General features: G+C 41.1%; 1 protein-coding gene across 1 annotated transcript in view; it reads left to right on the top strand.

The window, feature by feature from the left end:
- Positions 1–16859, top strand: part of WDR19 (WD repeat domain 19) — a 102951-nt gene that overhangs the window by 72303 nt on the left and 13789 nt on the right. The window contains exons 26-33 of the mRNA XM_012557919.2: positions 1921–1998; positions 3592–3688; positions 5428–5552; positions 8683–8764; positions 10710–10860; positions 13033–13156; positions 14089–14165; positions 14487–14611. Of these exons, the coding sequence (XP_012413373.2) occupies positions 1921–1998; positions 3592–3688; positions 5428–5552; positions 8683–8764; positions 10710–10860; positions 13033–13156; positions 14089–14165; positions 14487–14598 (846 nt within the window). The 3' untranslated portion in view covers positions 14599–14611. The remainder of the gene's footprint in view (positions 1–1920; positions 1999–3591; positions 3689–5427; positions 5553–8682; positions 8765–10709; positions 10861–13032; positions 13157–14088; positions 14166–14486; positions 14612–16859) is intronic.

Raw genomic sequence — 16859 nt, 5'->3', positions numbered from 1 at the left:
TTAACTGGCTGGCCTATGTTTTTATTTGCTAAATCTGGCAGCCCTATCTGCCTGGCACCAGACTAAGCCCTTTATGTGTATTAACTTATTTAATCCTCACAACAGTTTCATGGGGTAGGTACTGTTATCATCCTCATTGAGGCCCCGAGAGTAACCTGCTCAAGATAACACAGGTGGGCTGACTCCAGAACCCTTACTTTTAACCATTTTTCTGTACTGGCTTGTTCACCCAAAGTCATCCGCAAAAGCCACCAGGATAATGAACTCTACTATTTCTCAGTCCCAGTGTCCCTCCTTATAGCAGTGGCGAGAGTAGAGGCAACACAGATTCCTAGAAGCTTAGCTTTCTTATACTGACACCTCCCAGTCAGTGAGGTGTATAGAGAGACTGTAGCCCCAAGCCTCTCTACCCCACAGGTTCAACATGATCTCCTCTACACTCAAGTCTATCCCCTGCTGATCTCATCCTTCCTCTACTGCATAAAGGACTCCCACATACCTGCCCATACCTTCCCTGAGGTGTAGCAGGCTGGACCATGTGTTGCTCTGTCTCTAATGACAGTTTTCCTCATTTTCCTGTGGCTTTTCTCACTACAGTATTGTTAATATGACAAAGGGCAGGACTGCCCTGTTCAGTGTCTTCCCCTTGGTTGAGCTACAGTGGTGTTCTGGGCTCACCTCTTTTTTATAGACAGAAGACTTTTTTTTTTTTTGTATTTTTGATGAAAGTTAATACAGCAAATTAGGATCCCATTTAACAATTTCTATACATATTGTTCAGTGTCATTGGTTACATGTTTTAGAATGTGACAGCATTCTCATTATTTCCATTGTGGTTGTGCTGTTCCCATTAATCTAGCTATCCCGCCTCCACCCCTTTACCTTCTCATCTTTGCCTTAGGGTAAATATTGACCGTTTGGTCTCGTATAGATCATTATTTAAAAGGAGCAACAGTACGCATGGGTGATATTATTTCATGAGCCAATCTATTACTTGATTGAAAGGTGACCTCCAGGAGTGGGTTCAGTTCCAAATTTAAAGGATATCTCAGGGCAATAGTCCCAGGGGATCATCTTGTCTCTACTTGTCCAGTAATTCTGGCCTTTTTTTAGGAATTCGAGGTTCTACATTTTTCTCGCATTCTCTCCGGGACCATCTATTGTAAACACCAAGACTCTTAAGCCTTTTAACTTTGTCAGTAATTCCTCACTGTCTCCCCTGAATTCCTTATCTCACATATTCCATTCCTACTAACTAAAACTGGTACATTTCCATCCTGCAATATAGTACTTTTTTGCTTTTTATTTGTTTGTTTGTTTTTTTCCTGATCAGTATCACTCAACACTCCAATGCTTTACTCTCACCTTTAAGGAAATGATTCTCAGATCTAGCTTTACAGGCTGGTGTCGTCTCCAGAGTCCCAACCCCCATTTCCTGCGGCCTGCCCTCTTCTGCGTTCCTGTGGCTGTAACACTCGTCCCTTTATGATTTAGATTGTGTGCAGCCGGGTGCGTGTGTGTCTCCTCAGGAAGCCACCAGAGATGATGGCACTCGGTAGCTTTATCAGGCCCAGTTCCTGTGCTTAAGAGGCTGTATTCTCTAGGTTTCATAGTCAGTTAGCTTAAGAAAGTTTTTATCGAAACAGCCAAGAAATAAATTTTCTATGTGTATGAAAAATATAGTATTTTGATACAGCAATAGAGAAAAGCTATAGCTTCTGAGGATGCATTTTTATCAGTGGAAACTCTACAAATGAATTGAAGAAAGACCTGCGCTTATTTCAGGTTTCAGGCACTTTACTGTAGGTACTTTTACATATAGATTTTTTTTTACATTTCCTTAGCAGAAGATTATTTGGTATTTTTTTCCTCTTGGTAGGTTTAAGATGCTGATTTGCTGTTTTCTTTCTTATTAAACAGGTTGGTCAGGCCAAAGATGAACTGCTGACCAGCCAACTGATAGACCACCTTATGGGGGAGAGTGATGGCATGCCGAAGGTACTAAACGTGTTTACTTGCTTTGGACTTCTAAGTATCTCAGTTACGGTTTTACTTTGTTCTGCCCTGTTTTTACCTGTTACGGCTTTCGCATCATAGACTTGTACATTTTTATCTCTGAAAGCAGACTTAGAATTCATCTAGTTATACCCTGAGGTTTGGAGGCTATTATGTACATTCACTCTTTACAGTTGGCCTCGCCACCTGTGAAACAGCCAAGCCCCTTCTAGACAACAGTCTCCACCACTCACAATTTTTCTCAAATGTTACAGTTTTATTTATTCTAGGGATTATGAAAAATGATTATTGAAACTATATAACAGGGTTGACACTGATCCCCAACAGCGTGTGCTTTGTTCATATTTCAAAAATTATGGTAATTAACAAAGTAATACTCGTTAACAAAAACAAATTAGATGCTAAGGTCCCTGGATGGCGCAAACGGTTTGTACTCGGCTGGTAACCTAAAAGTTGGCGATTCAAACCCACCCGGCAGCACCATGGAAGAAACAGGCCTGCTTCCATAAAGATGACAGCCACACGAGCCCTGTGGAGCGGTTCTACTCTGTAACAGCTGGGGTCTCTCTAGAAGTCACAAATCAACAATAGACCAACAACAACAAAAATAAATTTAAAAATTAGATGCCTGACATCATATTAAGCATGAAAGTAATTCTCTGTAAACATACAGTAGAAATAAATCGTGAAGAGCATATTTTTACAATATGTAACCCACTGTGGACTCCTGAAGATACCCATCTTCTCTTAGCCACACACCTTTGGGAGCCCGTGGAGTTTTTTCTCCCTTTTTGCTTTGGTGTTCAAGGATATCTCCTTGTGAAGGAACTCAAATCACTGATTTGGAGAAATGATGATGATAGAAGTCACAACTGGAGAAGGTTTTAGCAATCCCAGAGTCCATTTCCTTTACTTAAATATAAAGTCATTGAGATGGAGAGAGGCTAAGTTAACTTGCCAAAAGTCACAGGCCTTTGAACTGTTCTAAACCACCTCACATTATATCCACTTATCCCAGTAATCTAGAAACAAGCATCAAGTACATAAAATAGTCTAGAGTTAGAGGGAATAGGGATGGAAAATGATCAAAGGCCAAGAAAAACTTTCTAGATCAGAGAGAATTTGTATAGATGTAAAAACTTTCGAAAATTTGTGAAGTTGGTACATTGTTAAGGATACATTTCTTTTTTAAGCACACGAGAGATACTCTCTGGAGTAGTGGTTAGGAACACAGACCCTGAAACCAGAATCCCTTGGTTCACATCTTGGCTCTGCCCCTCTCTAGTTGTGTTTCAACTTCATCATTTATGAAATGAGGGTAATAATAGTACCTTCCTCCTAGGGTGGTCGTGAGGATTTAAATGAATTATTGTTTCTCACGTACTTAGAACAGTACTTAGAACCTGGCATGCATCAAACTCTGAATAAGTGTTTGAGAAACTAATTCTTTATTCATTGGGATTTTTTAAAATAGTATCAGTTACTGGCAGGTGAATGTGATTCTGACTGAAATGCAAAATGTTAGGTGTTTCTCCCCTTAGCTAAGTGATGTTTCTGTAACTGTTTATATGTCAGGACGCCAAGTATCTGTTCCGCTTGTACATGGCTCTGAAACAATACCGGGAAGCTGGTCGGACTGCCATTATAATTGCCAGAGAAGAGCAGTCTTCAGGTAGGTCCCTAAGGTTCATCTTTTTCTCCCCAAACAGGCAGGAGATTCAAGTCCCCCACCCCTCTCTGCCCAGGAGAGTGTGGCCAGTTTCTAATCTAGGTTTGCTATGAAACCGAAAGACTAGAAGGATGACTACTTCTAGGTTTCTGAGAAGTAAAATAATTCACCATCACAGGGGAATACAGAATAACTCTCAGGCCTTCTCTTGTTAGGTAGTTTCCTCTACTGCAAGGCCTCATGCAGTGTCCGTCTCCTGGGCAATGACTTCCTTGGCCTCTCCAGCCCACAGCCTCCCTTCTACAAACTCCCCTGTGCAATATAAGAGATGTTAGCAGACGGAAGATAATTATGTGGTATCATTATCGATCTAGTTCTTTATAGTACACAAGGTCTATTTATAGACTCACCAGAATGGTTCTGTTCATTGATATACTCTGTAAATATTTACTGAATAATAAGTCAGTTAATTACTCTGTAATCCTCACTAATTTTCTTAAGCTGATTCAATTAGGTGTTCATGAATATGGAACCCAGCTCTGGACACGATGGAATTAAATAAGTCATAACTTTATTCACATATGTTTATCTGACACCTGGTGTCTGTCAGATGCTGTGCTAGGAGCTCAGGGTAAAGAGAGGACTGAGCCACAGTTCTGCCCTCAAAGATTCGGGATTTGATGGGAGAGAGAGGGAAGAAAATTCAGAGCTGTAATACAGGGTGATAAGTGCTGAAACAGAAATATGCTAAAAAGGCACCGAAGTCCCTGGGTGGTGCCAATGGTCAACATGCTCATCTGTAACCGAAAGGTCGAGTCTACCCAGAGATGCCTCAGAAGAAAGGCCTGGCAGTCTGCTTCCCAAAAATCAGCCATTGAAAACTCTGTGGAACACAGTTCTACTCTGACGTACATGGTACCACTATGAGTTGGAATCAGCTCCATGGCAACTGGTAAAAGAGCACAGGAAAGGAGATCCACCTCATCCTGAAGTCTGGGGTGGGAAGAGTTGGAGGATGGAGATTAGAGGAGGCAACAAAAGCTTGGGCTGAGTTTTGAAAGGATAAGCTAGCAGGAGATGAGAGAGGGGTGCTGTGAGAATAACAGCAGTGAGAACACAAATGTAGGGAGATGTGAGGGACAGGGATGCTGCAGCATTTTGCATGACTGGAGTGTGCCATGGAGACAAAAGATAAGGTTAGAAAGGCAGCTCTGAAGGGCTTTAAGTGCTCTGCTCAGGAATTCACATTTGATCCTGAGGGCCTTTGGAGGGTTTTATGCAGGTTTTATGTGGGTGTGTGACTGACGGCTTGAGGTTTTTAAAAGAATATTCTGACATCAGAATAGAGGTCGCTGAAGCTCACTAGTAATCCTGATTAGTACGCTACCGCAGAGAGAAATGCTGGGAAGAATTAGCAGGGGTCATGGGGAGAGGGACTGAATTTGACAGATTCAGAAGGTAGACTCAGGAAAACTTGACGACTTTGGGGCCAGGTGGGTGTTCTGAGGAGGAGTGAGATGTCTGAGATGATAGCACATTTCCCCCTTAGGGGACTGGATGGGTGGTAGGACCATCAATTAAAATAAGAAAAACTGCTAAGTGACTTTAAATATTTAAAGAAAGCAGTAAGATATTGATAATAATGTAATTAACAAAATCCACTTATAAAATACTGAAGGTCCTTAGAAAGTCCTCCTATTCTGTGCTTTGTAATGACGTTATCTTACCACCTTTTTCTCAAGGAAACTATCGGAATGCACATGATGTTCTCTTCAGCATGTATGCAGAACTTAAATCCCAGAAAATCAAAATTCCCTCTGAGATGGCCACCAACCTCATGATCCTGCACAGTTACATACTAGTGAAGGTGAGGCTCTTGTGTGACCTGGGCATAACCTGCCAGGTGTGCTTGTCACCTACTGGGATCGGCTCCAGGTACTTCTTCACTGGATTAGAGAGACATCCTAGATCTCTGTGTTCTTAAGTGAAAAAAGCAAGATGCAGAACAATTACACAGTATGCTGCCTTTTGTGTACAGAAAAGCAAAAAGAGTGAGTATATATTCATTGGAAACAAAATTGGACAAAATACTCAAGAATCAAATAAAAATGGTTACCTAAAGGGAACAAGGGATAGGGCAGAAGAGGCATGGCACCAAACCCCAGTTGGGGTGGAAGGGAATAAGAGGAAGAGCACATCTTCTCCCTGTGCATCTTTTATATGGTTTTGATTTTTGAACCACATGAATGTATTACCTGTTCAAAAAAAAGATTTACTTAAAACATTTTTGCTTGTCTAGAGCTTGTTAGTTCATTACTTCGAAGATAGTGGATTTTATAAGTCTGTCCACTCTTTGGAGCCCTGATGGTTCAGTGGTTAAGAACTTGGCTACTGACCAAAAGGTCGGTAGTTCAAATCTACCAGCCACTCCTTAGAAACCCTATGGGGCAGTTCTGCTCTGTCCTGCAGGGTCGCTATGAGTCAGAATTGACTCGATGGCAACAGGTTTGGTTTTTTTTTGGGGGGGGTCCATTCTTTAATACTGTTTGTTTTTTTCTGAATATAATATTAATATAGAGAAAATTTAGAGAATATAGAAAAGTATAATGAAAAAATAATTCATCCTCTAAGTCGATCACCCAGATATAATAGTTAATACTATGTTGTATATATTTTCTGTACTTCTATAAATGCATGTGTGTATGTACACTTGTATTTATTCTTTAATCAGTAATTCTTAATAGAAACAAAATAGAGCATACAAATATACTTGTATGTATAATTTACATACATATTATATGTGTGGATATGTCTATATATATGTGTGTGTATATATAGGGTCGCTATGAGTTGAAATCGACTCTATGGCAGTGGGTTTTTTTTTTGTTTGTTTGTTTGTTTTATGAGTCGGAATCTACTCAACGGCCACAAACCTGCTGCTGTCGAGTCAATTCTGACTCATAGTGACCCTATACAACAGAGTAGAACTGCCCCATACGGTTTCCAAGGAGTGCCTGGTGGATTTGAACTGCTGACCTTTTGGTTAGCAGCCATAGCTCATAACCACTAAGCCACCAGGATTTCCAAATGTATGTGTATATATACACACATATATGTGTGAATATGTATACATACATACACAGATATATTTATGTAAAGATACAGGTGGATCCCAACTTACATATTTTTCCAAAATTTCATTTATGTCCAAGTACATCTTCCCATATTAATATTAAATTGGTTCCCAGACCAGTCCATAAGAGCCTATTCAACTTTTAAAGTATCTAAATAGGGTAGTCGTGTTATGAATTATTTAGATCCTAATTATCATCTACATCAGCACTGTCCAGTAGAACTTTCTGCAGTAATGGAAGTGTTCTACATCTGTGCTGCCCAATATGGTAGTCACACTGTGGAGCACCTGAAATGTAGTTAGCTAGTGGAACTGAGAAATTAAAGTTTTAATTTTATATAATTTTAACTTTTAAATGTAAATAGCCACATGGACCACGTAGGTCTGTAACACTGATTATGAGGGAAAATACACTTAGAATTCCAACTTTCAATCCCCAGGAGTACACTTCCCTTCAGATCAACAGGGGGACTGCTCCTCTTATACTCCCCTCCATGGTAGAAAGAGGGAGGGAGGTTTTTCTCAGCTTCAGACATGAGTGGTCATGTTAATGCCCTGGGGCGAAGAGTCCAGCAAAATGGAGGTTGTAAGGTTGGGGGAGGGATAGAAACAAGATGGTGGAAGATGAGGAGATTCATGTACCAAGCCCTCAGCAAGCAGTACTTTCTACCACTGTAAGCCACAGGGATGCTTCTTGAGTCTTTTTCTTTTCCTCTGGCCCCTGGGGCTGGCCCATCACTTCTCTCTGGACCAGATTCCTCTCCCCTCCTCCAGAAGAGCACCCTTGTGACGTTTCACCTCTGCTCTAATTTCTTACGCAAGCAACAACCATTTTCAAGATTTTCTAAGATTTTTAGCTATTTGTAATATCCCAAGGGGAACAATCACATCCTATCAAGAAAACTGAAAAGGGCATCTTTGACACAAAGGAGTGAAGAAAGATTCATTCACATTTCAGGGGAAATCCAGGCTCAGCTTTGGGGGATGCTTCCTCCCCATAGCTAGGACAGTGTCTTTGGCTGATGGACAGCTTAGGACCTTTGGGTGTGGACAGCTGAGCTGGGCAGTGCTGAGGCCCAGAGAGTCGGTGCCTTCCTTTTCTTTTAGATTTAGTTAATATTTTTAATTATGTTGTCATGCTCAGTAAATTATACCAGTATTCATCTGCTCAGGCTTGAAACCTGGGAGTTGTCCTATACTTATCAAATATAATCAAGTCTAACTCCTTATCTACTTCTCGCCATTCCCACTGCGCCACCTTTGTCCACCACCTCATCTCATGCGCGGGTGACTGCAGTACCTCTCGTGCCGGGCCCCTGCTGACTCTCCAGCTTCATCTCTTCCTAAGTGCACCTCTTTCTTGCATCACAGATCCCAGTCATACCTGCCAAATCTCAGGTACCTCCACCCACTGTTGCTCTTCTGCCTTACAGCAGGCAGTACCCTATTGCTTTAACAACTCATTCTCTCTCTTTCTTCCTGATAACTCCTGATTAACTCAGCTTTCAGGTCTCATGACAGCCTGGTCAACTTGGTATGATTAGTCCCCCAATAATGGCCAGTAAGACACGGACCAGGGTTTGAACACTTGTCAGATGGTCTAAGGAAAAGTAAAACAAGAGGGTAGAGTAGGAGTGAGCCTGTGGTGCCAGGTGCAGCTGCTAGAAGCAGGGAAGATATGGGCAAAACTCCAAGTGTTAGTAGCCAGGAAAGGCTACGAGGGTCTCATGATGACCCAGTTCTGGTCAAGTCAAGGAGTTATTTATTTGAGGGAACAAAGCATGAACTGGATTCTTCTTTTATATGTGAGCAGTTGGGGTTAATCGAAGTGTCTAAGAAGAATAAAATCTATCATTTATTTCAGATTCATGTTAAAAATGGAGATCATATGAAAGGGGCACGTATGCTTATTCGGGTGGCCAACAACATTAGCAAATTTCCATCACGTAAGTACTACCTGAGAAGAGCTCGGTATCCACATTTCTGCATTAGTATAGCATTATAAGCTCTGTATTCACTAACTCTTCCAGCCACCATTTTAAGCTCTCTACATATGTTAACTCAGCTCATCCTCACAACCCCATAAAGTGTGTCTGGGGTCCCCAAGACTACCCCCAGGTTCAGTGATTCACTAGGAGGACTTACAGGACTCAGCATATAGTTGCACTCGAGGCTAAGATTTATTACAGTGAAAAGCTACAAAGCAAAATTAGTAAAGGGAAAAGGCACGTGGGGCAGAGTCTAGAAGAAACCAGGCACAAGCTTCCAAGAGTCCTCACCCAGTGCAGTCACATAGGACACACTTAATTTCTCCCATAGTGAGTTGTGGCATCATGTGTGAAATGCTACCAGGGAAATTTATTAGAGACTCAGTGCCCAGGGTTTTTACTGGGGACTGGTCATGTAGGCACCCTCTGCCTGGCACCTATCAAATTTCCTGACTCCCAGAAGGAAAGCAGGTGTTCAGCGTAATACAGACTGAACAGGCACGGTGAGCCACTCCTGTCAGTTCTGGGGATGGTGGGAACCCTCCCAAAATCCGAGTTCCCAGATACCAACCAAGGGCCAACCTTGCATGCAGGTCTTTCTAAGGAAAGCAGTCTCAGACCTGCTATATTAACTCTTTTCTGCACGTGAGTACTGTTTTTATTTTCCCTATTTTCTAGATAAGCAAACAGGGGCAAGAGAAGTGAAGTAATACTTGCCCAGAATCACAGTCAGCTAGTAAGGCTGACTCTGTGTTCTCAACTCGTATAGGTTATTGTCTCTGAAAAGGTTCCGTTATTTTTTTTTTTTTTTTAATTGTACTTCAGGTGAAGGTGTACAGAACAAATAGTTTCTCATGAAACAGTAGTACACATATTGTTTTATGACATTGGTTAACAACCCCATGACGTCAACCCTCTCCCTTCTCGACCGAAAAGGTTCCATTATTTTAAAAAATATTTCATTATAACATCCTCCAATAAATAGATTTAGCCACATTTTATGACAGGGGTCGGCAAACTTTTCTGTAAAGGACCAGATGGTAAATGTCTTAGGCTTTGCGGGCTGCGTGGTTTCTGTCGCAGCTACTCAACTCTGCTGCTGTAGCGTGAACAATATGTAAACAAATGAGTATGGCTGTGTTTCAGTAGAACTTTATTTATGGACACTGAAATTTGAATTTCATATAATCTTCAGATGTCATAAAATATTGTGCTTGTTTTGATTTTTTTTTCAACCATTTAGAAGTATGAAAATCATTCTTGGCTTACGGGCCATACAAAAACAGTCCCAGGACTGGATTTGGCCCATGGGTCATTATTCGCCAACCCCTGTTCTGTGAATGTAATCTTTTTTTTTTTTACATAAAAAAGTCTTTAAAATAATTTTACGCCACGCTGGCGAAGGGTGCAACAAGGAAAGCGTGCTTGTGACTGCTGTTAGGGATGGAAATTGGTATGGCCTTTCTAAAAAGCAATTTGGCTATTTGTGGTAAGAGTGTTGTAGAAAAGGTCATGGTCCGTGAGCCAGTAATTCAACTTCTGGGTATCTGTCCTGAAGAAATAATTAGATGCCTGCAAAGAGGTTAGTGCAGATAGTTATTCATCTCCCTTGCCCTTTTCATCAGCAGTCCTGTCGGATGCATAATGTCTCTCAGAGGTGTGCAAGTCTTGGTTTCTACAAGGCAGAACTTGGTGTAACCAAAGGAAAGACATTTTGATGAGTGATTGGCCTGACTCCACTGCTGTTCCCTTTCCCCATTAAACAGGTCACTTCTAGTTCTTTGCCAGAAAAAGCAAAGTTCAGAGATTGATCTTTACTTTACTGAACCAGGGACAGCATCACGCCAGTACCACTGAAGACAGGAGACGTTGTGCTCTTTCTGCTCTTCCATTTGTGTTGCAGACATTGTGCCAATCCTGACGTCTACTGTGATCGAGTGTCACAGAGCAGGCCTGAAGAACTCAGCTTTCAGCTTTGCAGCCATGTTGATGAGGCCTGAGTACCGTAATAAAATAGATGCCAAATACAAAAAGAAGATTGAGGCAATGGTCAGGTAGGCCGTGATAGCTACTGCTACTACCTAATCACATTTCACAAATGTGTTTTTCAAAATTTAACCGCTAATGTGCAGGCTCAATAAGAAAATGGATATGGGGTAGCAGTTAGGATTGTATTCAGCTACAAGCAACAGAAAGCCCAACAAACGATGGCTTAAACAGTCAGGATTTCTTTGCTTCTACAAGGCATTGCAGCCCAGGGCCAATGCAACTGCATTGTGATGCCATCAGGACAGATTCTGCTGTCTTCCAGCGTTGCCTTCTATAGCATATAGGTTTCCTCCTCATGGTTGCAAGACATCTGCTCACTTCTAGGCATCACGTCCCTATTCAAGGCAGGAAGAAGTAGAAAGAGAAAAGGTCAAAAAGGTCCTTGTTTTTTCATTCAGGAAGGACACCATGCCCAGGACTTCCATTCAGATCTCACTGGCAGTACTCACATGGCTACCTCTAGCTGCAAAGCACATTGCTGAGTAAAAACAAAGTTCTATTGGTAAGAAAGGAGAAAAGAATGGTAGGCAGCAAACAGTGTCTGGCACAGAGGGATAAATAAAATAGTGAATATTTCTCAGTGTAAGAAACTTCATGTTGACACAGACCACTGTAGGTGGAGAATTCATTTCCAAACCTTGTGCAGCTCCAAGGGTACATAAAGCATGTCCTCACTTCAGAAGCAGTAAGTGGCCTACATTTACCTGATTTTATAAAAGACAATTAGAAAAAGGTACATTCGAGTTTACAAAAGGAAAAATTGCATCATGTATTAATTCTAAACTCTCACTTGTTCAAAGTGGTGATGACATTTGGGGTACCTATTTGTTATCATCTACTGAGATCACCTGTCAGTTTGTCATGGTCTGCTGGCTTGCACGTTGCTGTGATGCTGGAAGCTATGCCACTGGTATTTCAAATACTAGCAGGGTCACCCATGGTGGGCAGGTTTCAGTGGAGCTTCCAGACTAAGACAGACTAGGAAGAAGGACCTGGCAATCTACTTCAGAAAAAAATTGGCCAGTGAAAACCTTGTGGATAGCGGCGGAACATTGTCTGATGTAGTGCTGGAAGATAAGCCTCTCAGATTGGAAGGCACTCAAAATACAACTGGTGAAGAGCTGCCTCCTCAAGTAGTTGAGAGGATGGCGCAGGACTGGGCAGTGTTTCATTCTGTTGTACATAGGGTCGCTGTGAGTTGGAACTGACTGGATGGCACCTAACAACAACAACATTCATTGTCATTATGACCAGGGGACCCAGGTGAACCTGAATCTTGACCCAGACCTCAGCCAAGGGAGGTGAATGCACCAGCAGTGATAGCACATAGAAGCAAATACCACTTAATTGTTAGCTGGGCATGGCGCCAACCCTCATGGTGGAGAACTCTAAGCTGGACAGGGCTACATGGAACATTCCCCTTTTTTTAAAGCTGAGAAGACTAAGTTACTTCAGAGCAAATCAGTCTGATTCAACACACTCGCCAGCATGGAGAGTGAGGTGGAGAGACAGTAACTAGCAAATGATAGAGCACATTTGCCCCCACGGCTTAGTGCCACCGGCCTAGCACCTGGCATTCTCTCCCCATGCAAGAGTGATCTAGAGCTGTGCTGTCCAGTACACATGGCTATTTTAAATTAACTAAAAATTTTTTAAACAAAAAATCAGTTCCTCAGTCACACTAGCCATATCTCAAGTGCTCAGAAGGTACATGTGGCTAGTGGGTATTGAACTGGACAGCACACAATTAGAACATTTCCATTGTCACAGAAAATCCTATTAAGCAGCACTGGATAGCCCTTATCACTTCAGTTACACAAAAGGAGAGAGAGAGGAAAAATGGCAAGCTCACAACTTCAGCGGCACAGGAATAGAGGAGACGGTAAGACCCACTCATGTTTTCTGCCATTTAACCTGCTGTGAACTCCACCAACTCCCAAACACAGCCCATGTAACGCCCAATCCTAGTTCCTCTTCCTCCTCCCTGGAGCTGGAGCATGGGTCAATGGGGAGGGGCCGCAGGTGAGCTGGTAAGTATCTCTAGTCTCAAAGTCTAGCTGTGAAGAAGTTGGTGTGTTAACATGTTACTGGTTTTCAAAACATGCCTTCTCTCTGCTATCCATGTTACATGAAATAAACGTCATTGTTTTCAAGTGATACGTGATTCCTCCTCACAGGAGGCCCGATACATCCGAGATAGAAGAGGCCACGACCCCGTGCCCATTCTGTGAATTTCTTCTCCCAGAGTGTGAACTCCTCTGCCCTGGATGTAAAAATAACATCCCATATTGCATTGTAACAGTAAGTTTCTTTATATTATCCTTTTCTTTGTATGCATATTCAGAACCCATTTAAACACTTGGTTCTTCATTTCGGAAATAATCTTATCCCTCAAATTTCCTGCACATTTAGCATATAACTTCTTGGTCAACAAAGTACCTTCAAAATTTGTAATACTCTACATGAATATCAAGGAGGCACTGCAGGGCAGGCTTGGGGATCAGATGGTCCTTGGCTCAAATCCTTTTGTGCCTCCTGTTGAATATATAACCTGGTGAAAGTTGCCTTAGCTTCCTAGGTTCATTTGTAGAATGAGTATAATAGTTCCTGTCTCATTGAAATAAAGCATAGATTGATGACATAACATGTATGAAGCCCAAGTACAATACCTAGCATGTTGTAGCTCTTAATAAGTGGTAGTTATTTTATTTTTATTATTAAGGCCTATTATTAGAAAAAGGAGCCCCGGTGGCACAGTGGTTAAAGCGATCAACTTGAGGGTTTGAAACCACCAGCAGCTCCACATGAGAAAGATGTGGCAGGCAGTCTGCTTCCATAGAGATTTACAGCCTTGGAAACCCTATGGGGTTGGGTTGCTATGAGTCAGAATCGACTCGATGGCAATGGGTGGGTGAGATTATTAGAAAACATAAAATATCAGATTATTTGTTAGTTCATGAGTTAATAGAAGTTTTATTTTAAAGGATAATAAATTCAGATAGTGATATCACACAATTGAAGATTATTCTTCCTTTATAGACGAATCTGATAAAATCTGGCTTTCGTCCTTTTGATGCCATCTCTTTCTAATTGATTACCCACTTATGTAAAATATCAATAATTTTGTAATTTAAAAGGTCCAGCTTTTAACTGTAATCCAATTATTATAATTGAGTAATGGTGGGAGTTTTACAAATAAAGATAAATTTTACCCTTAAATGTACTGTTTCCAGGGTCGACATATGTTGAAAGATGATTGGACAGTGTGTCCACATTGTGACTTCCCTGCTCTATACTCAGAATTTAAGATGTAAGTGTGTATCATTTCACTCAGTCACACAGATTTATCAATAGACTTCACATTCAGCTGCTCTTTTATTTTGAATCTTTATTTGTTTATATTCCTAAAGATTCCTAAACTAGCTTCTTGAAAGAACCTTCTATGACCTTTGAGAATATTATCCTTAAAGGGGATCTTGCATGAGACTGAATATAACTAATTCTTAAATTGCATGATGAATGTGTATTAAAAGGTGCAGATAGGAAATAGTTGTTTTTTACATTAGAGCAGCCCCAAAGCTAATGGAATATTATAGATTTAATTTACTCTGCATTTCCCTCCCTCAAACAGCATGTTGAACACTGAAAACACATGTCCCATGTGTTCAGAAAGATTAAACTTTGCTCAATTGAAAAAAATGTCAGACTCTACCCAGTACCTGCGAACAGAGGTGGAGCAGTGAGCAGTATATGCAGGTAAGTGCCACGCCACCCACTCACTGTGCCATGGCACGTGGGTCCACATTAGAGCACGTGAAACTTTAAAATTTATATTGGCATTGACTCCTTATATGTCATGTAACTTACCAAATCTGAACAATCTGCCAGCAAACCTTTGAGATATTAAAACATAATGCAGACGCAACGATAATGAACAATGATGAATCCACGAAACATCTCACAACATGGATGAATCTGGAAGGCATTATGCTAAGTGAAATTAGTCGCAAAAGGACAAATATTGTATAAGACCACTATTATAAGAACTCAAGAAAAGGTTTAAACACAGAAGAAAACATTCTTTGATGGTTACAAAGGTAGGGAGGGAGAGAGAGGGGAATTCACTAACTAAACAGTAGGTGAAGGGAAGGACAACACACAATACACAACTGGACAACTGGACTAAACCAAAAGCTAAGAAGTTTCCTGAACAACCAAACACCCCAAGGACAAAGTAGCAGGGGCAGGGGTCTGGGGACCATGGTTTCAGGGAACATCTAGGTCAACTGACATAACAAAGTTTATTAAGAAAATTTTCTGCATCCCACTTTAATGAGTGGCATCTAATGTCTTAAAAGCCTGTAAGCATCCATCTAAGATGCATCAATTGGTCCCAACCCACCTGGAGCAAAGGTGAATGAAGAACACCAAAGACACAAGGAAAATATTAGCCCAAGACACAAAAGGGCCACATAAACCAGAGACTCCATCAGCCTGAGACCAGAAGAACTAGTTGGTGCCCGCTACTACCAGTGAGCACCCTGACAGGGAACACAACAGAGAGTCCCTAATGGAGCAGGAGCAAAGTGTGGTGCAGAACTCAATTTCACATAAAAAGACCAGAGTTAATGGTCTGACTGAGACTAGAGGAACCCCAGAAGACATCGCCCCTGGACTCTCTGTTAGCCCAGAACTAAAACCATTCCTGAAGCTGACTCTTCAGACAAAGATTAGACTGGACTATAAAACATAAACTAATACTCGTGAAGAGTGTGCTTCTTAGTTCAAGTAGATACACAAAACTAAATGGGCAGCTCCTGTCTGGAGGCAGGATGAGAAGGTAGAAGGGGATAGAAGCTGGTTGAATGGACACAGAAAACCCAGGGTGGAAAGGGGGAGTGTGCTGTCACATTATAGGGATTGCAACTAGGGTCACATAACAGTATGTGTATAAATTATTGTATGAGAAATTAACATGAGCTGTAAACTTTCACCTAAGGCACAATTTAAAAAAAAAACATAATGCAGGTAGTATACTCTCCATAATGACAAAGGTTATTTGGCTAGGCAGAATCATGGATCCCAAACTAGAAGATATTTTACCAGACCACATGGAGTTCTGTTTAATCAGTCCATTAAAATTAGAGTCAGTAAATAAAATAAGAGTTTTGTTTCGGTTCTCTGATGTAATTCAGAGAAAATTTTGGCTTCCAGAGATTTGAAAAATCCCCATTTCTCTTTCTTTCCAATCTTCATTTTTATCACATTGAAGCTACATATACTCCTTCCACTCTTATTCCATTGGCAAGAATTTGGTCAAGTGACTGAGTTTTGGTTTACAGTGATGGAAAAATTGCATAGATTAAGTACAGGTTTGTACAGCTGATTAATGTAATTGCTGTCAATAAGTTGTACATCATGGGGGTGATCACATTATATCAGATCCCAACATGGAAGTGATCACAACATCATACAACTGTCAAACCACTGAGAATCCTGGCCCAGCAAAGTTGACACATAGTCTTAACCATCACAGCTGCTTATCGACAGCCAAACACCTCAAAGGATTTGGTTCCTTGGTTTGGAGGTTTAGGATCATGGTTTCATGGGACATCCCAGTTAACTGGCCTAATATCATATTCATTGCTCTTGTTATACTTCCTATTTCATTGCGTAAAGCCTGGGATCTTAAAAGCTTGCAAGCAGCCATTCAGTGTACAACAGTTGGTCACCTGGAATAACAGAGGAAGGGGAGTCAGGAATAGGAAGAAGAAATGGAATGTGTGACTAATTGCCTCCATGAACAACCACATCCTTTGCCATGAGACCAGAAGAACTGGATAGTATCCAGTTACCATTACTAAACATTTTGATCAAAGATTCTGTAGAAACCAACTCATAAAAATAAAGACGAAAAACATAAAGTCTCAGCAAAAACAAAACCTACAAAAACAAAAGAAATGAAAAAAAATCCACAAACAAAAGTAACTCAGCACAAGAGAGT

The sequence above is a fragment of the Trichechus manatus genome, unplaced genomic scaffold (assembly GCF_000243295.1).
Source record: "Trichechus manatus latirostris isolate Lorelei unplaced genomic scaffold, TriManLat1.0 scaffold00126, whole genome shotgun sequence".
In the NCBI taxonomy this organism is placed as follows: Eukaryota; Metazoa; Chordata; class Mammalia; order Sirenia; family Trichechidae; genus Trichechus; species Trichechus manatus.
The sequence above is the reverse complement of the archived record's forward strand: the minus strand, read 5'-3'. Positions and strand labels throughout refer to the sequence as shown.